The sequence below is a fragment of the Echinops telfairi genome, unplaced genomic scaffold (assembly GCF_000313985.2).
Source record: "Echinops telfairi isolate 266 unplaced genomic scaffold, ASM31398v2 ScPeMD7_5;HRSCAF=22, whole genome shotgun sequence".
NCBI lineage: Eukaryota > Metazoa > Chordata > Mammalia > Afrosoricida > Tenrecidae > Echinops > Echinops telfairi.
Genome location: NW_022103901.1, coordinates 3,884,196 through 3,892,440, shown reverse-complemented (window position 1 = coordinate 3,892,440; position 8,245 = coordinate 3,884,196). Strand labels below are relative to the sequence as shown.

General features: G+C 53.5%; 1 protein-coding gene across 1 annotated transcript; it reads right to left on the bottom strand.

The window, feature by feature from the left end:
- Positions 1-796: 796 nt before the first annotated feature.
- LOC123521018 (small integral membrane protein 10-like protein 2A) lies at positions 797-8,243 on the bottom strand (the record flags this gene model as incomplete). Its single annotated transcript, XM_045284442.1, has 2 exons — positions 797-907; positions 8,070-8,243. Coding segments are annotated over 2 exons (195 nt in total), but the record flags the coding sequence as incomplete, so codon positions are not given.
- Between the last annotated feature and the right edge of the window lie 2 nt (positions 8,244-8,245).

Sequence of the window (8,245 nt, the reverse complement as noted above, 5' to 3'; positions counted from 1 at the left end):
CTTCATATCGAAACGCAGTGCAGAGGAAACCATTCGGAGACAGCTGGGAAATGCATCTTGCTTCTGGATGGTTCTGTACCAGGGGCCTTCGCCAAGGTAGACAGGCTTGTTCATTCAGAACCTCCTAGAGCGGGGCGCCCCCGAGCCACCTGCAGACCATCAGGGGCACCTCTGACCCTTGAGAAAGTTTCCTTGGACACTCCTGCCTGTCCCGACAACCTGCATTTTAGACATTCAAGGAAAACACCTTTTGTCTCGTCGTCTGGGACGGGGGTGCAAAGGATGGAGTATCGGGGAGACAGTTCGAGCTCAGAGCCTGTCCCGAGAAAAGCAAGTGGCAGTTGAACATCAAAGATGCACCTTCCTAACTGCGGCCAATCCCGTCTCTGCTGACCTGGCAGTTCCCACGGCTGGGGGCGTGCAGCCCACCCCCGAGGCTCTCCAAGGCACCATGAGTCTCTGTGGCGGCCAGTGGCCCCTGGGCAGTCCCTCAGCAGGTTTCCGCCCCCACCACGCTCTTCTGTGGGAGCAAAGGGCAGGGACAGGGCCCAGGCCTTGCTCGGAGCCACAGCGGAGGCGGAGCTTCTCGCAGATTCTTGCAGGTGCGTGGCTGAGCAGCTGGTTGTTTCCAGTGGTAACATTTCAATTGGTGAGTTTCCATTTACATCCAACGCAGGTGGGTTCGCCCAGAGAGGTATGTCTGCCGGGCAAGGGTGCTCTTTCCGGGTTCTCTCCTGGTGTCCTCGGAACAGTCTGTCTGGGCCAGCGCCCCGCCACCCCTCGGCCTGGGCTGGGCAGATGTCCAGTACCCCTCTGCCATCCTTCATCCTGGGTGCTCGCTCCCTGATGCCGGGGGCACGCTGTGGTCGTGGTCAGAAGCCGTTGGTCAGTGGATCTCAATATGAACCTGGAAGAGATCATCACATTTCAGCGTCATCCTACAGAGGGGATTCTGGCAGGTTCTCCCCGGCGGGTATTTCTCAGGCAACATGAAGGGCTCTGGCACCAGGGCACAGAATGGAGTTCCCTGTGGGGGCCTTGGTTCTCTGGGAAAGCAGTTTGTTTGAGACCCTCCCCAAACCCTGAGGTGTTCCCTGATCTCTGAAGGACCGTTCCGTCCCCGGGGTCAGCTGCACACAGGGACGGGTGGTCCGTGCTCTTTGCCAGCCCTGGCTGCTGTGCCCTGGCAGCAGTGTGGTGTTTCAGAAGGCTTGTCCCACAAAGAAAGGAGATGAAAGGAGTTGAGGGACAGCAGCTGAAGGGATGGGGGGAATAGATGCCAAGGAGCCTCCTCAAAGAGCCGTCGGCCAGCCTGGGGCTCTGGCAACGAAGACAGACGGTGAGCAGTGCAGAGCAAGCAGACGGCAGCAGAGCCAAGAGGACCTGTCTTCAGGGGGCCGAGGGGAGCCTGTCCTTGGAGGGTCAGGGAGCCGGTCTTCAACTGAGAGGAGCCCGTCCTGAGGGGGGCTGGAAGAGACCTGGCCAGCTAAGGGTAGGTGGAAGAGCTTCCCTGCACCGTGAAAGAAGACTTACGGAGTGCCCCTGATCCTGCCCCCCAGGTGTTGCCTACTCGTTAATAAACCATTTCAGTATGGGCTGTGTGTTCTGTGTGGCCACCACTGTGGATGGCTGAGGCCATCTGGGGAGCAGAGTGCCGTGGGAGGGAGGGCCAGCCAGCGGGCAGCAGAGTGGTCAAAAGGTTGGGGAGAGGAGGTGCGTGTAACCTCCACCTCATAGGACCTGCCTCAGGCTAACCCTGAGTACATAATCTACCTGAAGGTGGATGGGTTCTGAGACCACTGGCACTATTCGCAGTCCATGACTCCCGGCTAGGTCTGACACAGAGAAGCCCACCTGGGCACAGGAAGCAGATGCCCAGCTACCCAAGGAGTCTACTCCAGGAACAGCTGTTCACTAAGGGGGCGTCCCTCTCACTCTCACTGCCATTGAGTTGATGCCAGCTAGGACAGGGTAGAGCTGCCCCTGTGGGTTTCCGAGACTGTTACTCTTTTTTTTTTTTTTAATCGTTTTGTTGGGGGCTCGTACAATTCTTATCAAAATCCATACATACATTTTAAGGGAGGAGAAAGCCTCACCTTTCTCCCCCAGAGCTGGTGGTTTCAAACTGCTGACCTTGTGGTTATCAGTCCAACACATAACCACCATGCATGCCATCAGAGCACCTGTAGGCATCCCTACAAGCACTTAGGATTAAGAAATCCATGGATCTGAGGCTGTGTTTCCCCAAGAACATGCAGGCCAAGTCCATGTGGGCAGTCCACAGGAGTTCAAGGCTGTGCTCTTTGGGAAGCAGGTCACCAGGACTCGCTTCCAAGGAGCCTCTGAATAGCTTTCAACAGCCAATCTTTCAGTAAGCCGTCCAGCACTTAAACACTTGCACCACGCAGGGAGCCCTGTAACACCTCACCAAAAACCAGATCCATTGCCATGAAGTCGCGTCTGAAGGAGAGCGCAGAATTGCCCCGGTGGTGGTCAACCTTTAGAGAGCAGATGGCCTCAGCTTTCTCCAGGGGAACGGATGGTGGGTTCCGGCCTTTCAGTTCGCAGCTGACTGTGTAGCTACTGCTCCTCCCCAGACCACAGAATGGGAGCAAATCCCTAAACAAACTGTCCCGCAAAGAGGCGACAGAGTGAAGCAGCTCAGCACTGAGGGTTCGAGAGGCAGCCTGAGCACCTGCCCTTCAGGTAACACTGGCCTGACCCAGTGAGGCAGCTCTGGACTCTGGTCCTCACGCCTACCTTCACCCTCTTCACAGCCCAGGGAGCTGCCACGGTGGAGCTAAACATAGCCCAGGCTCTCTGCTCCTGAAAGAAGCTGCCAAGGGGAGAGGGAGACAATGGATGAGCACTCACCAGCTTGACCCAGCTCTCACCGACACCCATGCTCCAGGCGAAAGCTACCCCCCTGGGAGTGCCAGGAACAGACCCTGTTCCCTATGCAGCCCCAGTGGAGGGCAGGGACCACACCCTGCTGAAAGACTGGTTTGACTTGTGATCTGTCAGACTGCTCCTTCTCAGTGCGGGTGCCTCCCCCAGGAAACGGGAATGAGGTCGGGTGGGGGTGTCTGCATGAAGTCACAGCCTCTACAAGGCCTCAGGGAACCCCTATGCGTGACTGGAGGATGGGAATGCCAGCACAGGGAGAAAGACAGGGACAAGATGGGGTGATGGCCACCAGTCCTGGTTCTGCTCTGTTTGGGGGGCTGTCATGTGGGTGATGGCAGGAGAAGGAAACAGGATATCCCCTTTGGCTGGGGTGGCTTCGACTCGCTGGTTGCTTGCCACTCAGCTGGTGGGTGGTGGGTGGCAGCAAGAAACAGTTCAGAGACCTGCTGCTCTGGAGCCCAATGCAGCTAACCAATAGGTCGGCAGTTCGAGTCCACCAAGAGTTCCATAGGAAAAAAAATTAGACAATTTCCTTCTGCAAAGATTACAGCCCTGGAATCGTCTGAGGCAGCTCTACTTTGAACTGTAGGGCGGCTCCTCAGCCAGAACTAACTTGATGGCGGTGGGTGGGATGGAGATTCTTCATCCCTTCAAGTCGATCAGGCCACGCCTAACAGTGGCAAAACCCAGAGACTTAAATTTGACTATGTAAAAATCATCTTCAGAATGGAAAACCAATTTACTCTGTCAAGTTTTAAATCAGAAAGAGTTTTAAAAAAATTTATCTTCAGTGTGGCACAAACACACCATCAACAAAGTGAAGCATGACCCCTAAAAGACTTCTGCTTTGTGATGCCACCGAAATTTGTCCATGGCATGGTCACTGGAATACTTTCACAACTCAGCCACTGAAATGCACCCACACTGCAGCCCCCAAGACTCCTGCTTCAAAGCCACCAAAATATGTCCACAGCGTGGCCACTGAAATACATCTACACTGTGACCAACAAAATACATCCACAACGTGGTCACCAAATTACCTCCCTGTTGACACCCCGGCAACTCTCCACTAGCTTCATTCAGTACCCACATTGTGGGATTTCTGGCATGCAGCACTAGAAGAGGCATTACTTTACTACCTTCTCAATGGTTCAGAGGGGGGATCATTTACGTCAGTCAGAGCCAGAGTGGACAACATTCCAGGGCCCACTGACAGCCGGAAGCTGCCTCAAACCCTCCCACTTCCCTCCCTCCCTCCCTCTCAGGGCTCACACCAACCAGCCCCAGGAGCCTCTGCATCAACTGTTCCCTCGGCTCTGCTCCATGGCTAAGGCTACATACCTTCTTCTCAAGCGAGCCCCCAGAGTCTCCCAAGCCCCTATAGCCTAAACTCATCTTGTTTTGAAAGAACAAACAAAGGAATAACACAGACTGTCAGGTAAGAGGTGAACATGTGGAGCTATGATTTGGAAAGGCAATCAGAAAGGAGTCATGGTGGCACAGTGGGTTAAGATGCTAACTGCAAGGTTGGCAGTTCAAACCCACCCGATGTGCCAAAACAGAAAAATGAGGCCAGCTTCCCATAAAGACTGTCTCGGAAACCCAGAAGAGTAGTTCTACTCTGCCTTATGAGGTCGCTAGGAATCGGAATCGACTCAGTGGCGGCAGGTTTGAGTCAGAGAGAAAACTAAGCAAGAACGTAGAGTGTGATATGCTCTGAGCCCAGGGGAAGCCCCCAGGCCCGGGCAACTCTGGGCAGGGCAGCCGAGGGCACAGGTACGACAAAGCTGCTCTCTGGCTTGAGGATGCTCATCAACCTTCACAGGCCCGCTCTTCCTTCCTTTGGCTTCCCCTGCACACAAGAATCCAGGTGACCTGAGCTAAGACACTTGATCCTTTCCCCAGGCCACCTAACTGAGCCTACAGAAATCACTTGTTTAATGAGAGCAGGTTCTGATCTCCGTTTGAGTAGATGCCTTATTTGAAACGAGTCACTGCTTTTTTACTGCTTTGGCATTTTCAGATTTGGGTCACCACGGGAGCCCCAGTGGCACAGTGGTTATTCATTGGGCTGCTAACTACAAGGTCAGCAGTTTGAAACCAGCCACTCCTCAGGAGAAAGAGAGGACTTTCTAATCCCATAAAAAGTTATCATCATGGAACTTCACAGGGGCATTCTACCTTGTTCTATGGGGTCGCTACGAGTCAGAATCACCTTGACAGCAGTGAGTTTAACTTTATTTGCAAGGCAGATACTAATGAATCTAGGAAGTGAAGACTTGCTTGCAAACAGCAATTTTAAAAACATAGCCTTGCTCAATGGAGCTTTGCTCACTAAGGAAGCCTGACGCTTCCTCCTAAGTCCTCGGTGCCCGGACAACCACTCGGAAAAGAGCTCCTTTCATTCCTTACTTGTAAGCCTGACTCTAGCCCCTGCAACCAGGAAGGGGGAAAAAAGGGCAAGGAGCCAGGTTCTCCACCAACTCTGATGCTACTTCCTGTTGTACTTCCCCTTTTGAGTCAAGCCGGGATCATTAAACCTGCCAGGTGAATCAGTAGTTTTCTGCAAATGAACAGTAATTCTGCCACCTGTGAGGGGTTACGGCAGCAGAGGCCAACCCAGTATTTTATGGGGACCTGGGTCACAGTGGCTTCTGTCTCAGTAAAAATCGAGATTCCCCCCCTGCAGCAGGGAAGGGTTCATCGCACTTGCTCAAAACCAAATCCCTCCCCTAGCTCGTAGGAGCCCTTCCCTAAAGTAGGTAGCCCCTGCAGCTCCGCCCCACCCATCCCCAGGCAACGCTCCTCCCATGTGCCCCCAAACTTGACAAAAAGCCTCCTCCCTGCTCCTCAAGGAGTTCCTGAGTGGTGCCAGGTTAACCAAAAGGTTGGAGGCCCCAGACTAACCAGGAGTGTCATGGAAGAAAGGCCTGGCCACCTCCCCAAATCAACCACCACAAACCCTACAGAACACAGTTCTGCTCTATCACGGAGTCGACTTCTGGCAATCAGTTCATTCTCTTCCTTGAGAATCCAGCTCCTGGAATTTGCAGGAGCGGGGCTGTGCCTGCAAACAGCACTGGCCTTCAGGTCCACAAAATCATTCAGTGGGGGCTTCTGGACTTGGGGATCGCTAACCACAGGGTGGGCGGTTCAAAGCCATCAGCTGCTCCTTTCCAGCAAGATGTGGTTATCTGTTCCCATAAAGAATTACAGCTTTGGAAACCCCATACAGGGTTACTGAGCCAGAATCGACTCCAATGGCGGTAAGATTTTTGGCCCACTGACTGACTCATAGATCCCACCTGCCTCCTTCACCATGTATCTCAGCCCCCTTGCCCTCAGTCATTCAGAATCACAGTCTGAGTTTTTCACCAACTGCCCATATTCTCAGGTAGCTCCACTACCGAGCAGGCCGGTCTGTGTTTGAAAAATCTTTCCAGAGAGTATCTCGCTGGCCTACAAACAAGGGGGTAATGTGGAAGCCCCAAGCATCATTTTAGAAACGGACTCCTTCATTCTTTATTGAGTGTAGTACCCTGGGTTGGTGTGCTGCTCTTCAAAGAGAGAGGTAGACATACAAGGAGGAGGATTTTCCTTAACAGCACAAAACACGGTCATTTCCAACTTCAAAGCAGGTTTTCTCTTACAGAACTTGTTAATTTATAAAACGACTGTAGATTATTGACAATAACTATAGACAAGAGGTTCCCACATGGGAGCTAAACCCACTGCCATAGAGCGGGTTTAATTCCCACTCAGCATTGTACAGACAGTGTAGACAGAGAACTGGCCTCATAGGGTTTCTGAGGCTGTCAGTCTCTCCGGGAGCAGACTGCCATGTCTTTTTCCGTTGAGCAGCTAGTGGGTACAATCGCCAACCTTTTGGTTTGCACACGGCACGTAACCAGTGCTAACTAGTTAGGTCAGATCTATCGGCTGGTTTCACATTGCTCGTAAAGCTTTTTTTCTTTTTCTTCTAAATCTCAGTTTGATATCTAAAAACCAAGGTTTCCAATTCTTAGAAATCACTACGGCTGACAAATGCTGGGCCTGGGGCGACTAACTAGAGGCCACATGAATGCCCAAATACCAACTGCCATTCAGTCCACTCCAACTCAGGGGGACCCTGTAAGGCAGCAGAGGGCTATTCCCTGGGGTGTGGGAAGCTGCAAATCACTGCAGAAGCAAACAGACTCATCTTTCTTCCAAGGAGCGGCTGGTAGATTTGAACCATCAACCTTTCAGTTAGCAGCCCAAACCCTAACCCACAGCTCCCTCAGGTGCCCCTGCGCGGGTTTCCTAATTTTGCTTGCAAAGGGGCAACATAAGTCCTATTCCATCACAAGCACCTTTAAGGAAGCGCCCTGTCCCTTCTCCATCAGAGAACTGTGCCTGCACACGTGCACCACCTTGTCCAGGTAAATCACTCATACACACACACACACACTAGGTAAATCACACACCCACACCCACCACCACCCCCAACCTGTGAGGCTGATGCCCCATGTGCACATCCCATATGAGGTTCCGAGTTATTTGTGTGGGGATGGGAAATAAGCAATCCAAAGAGCTCAGCATTTGGCCACGGGTGATACCACTAGAAAAGGAAAGAATTTGCAAACCGATGTCTTTCCCTCCCACTGCGAAACAGCCATCTGTCAGTCAAAACCCATCGCCCTACAGCTGATTCCCATAAAACTGAGGAAAACTGCCCCCGGAGGGTTTCCACGGGAGATGGATCTCCTGGCTTTTCTCCCAACAAAAAGGCCGAGAGGGCCAGCGTTGCAAAATCACACCTCTAAGATGCATCGCCTCACCCAAAACCCTGTAAAAACAGTGATTAGTGGCACACACGCCCGTTTTTTTCCATCTCCAACAGCTGTGCAGGTCCCCGCCTGCCAGCTGCAAGCGCTGTGGGAAAGCTCTGCCCAGTAATGGCCCCCCATCGCCCGCCCAGAGAACTATGTAGGTGGGCGCGATCCCGCCGGTCACGAAAGGAGTAAGTTGTCTTCGTTTGGAGGACGTTTCCTGGGTTGTCCAGTCGCTACCCGAGGCAATGCTCGATGCCCGGCGCACCCGGGCGTCCGGGGCAGCCGCGGGGTGCGGTCCTGGGCGCCTGGAGCATCACGAGCGGGCGGCGGGGGCCGGGCGTCACCCACCTGCAGGCGGACGTTGAGCATCATGGACGCCACGATGTACAGGTAGGGGAAGTTGATGCGCAGCCGCCAAGCCAGGTCGAAGAAGATGAGCAGCGTGCGGGTCAGCCCCTTGCAGAAGACCCCATAGGAGCGGGCGGCGGCCGAGCGCGACAGCCGGACAGCCAGGCCCGACAGAG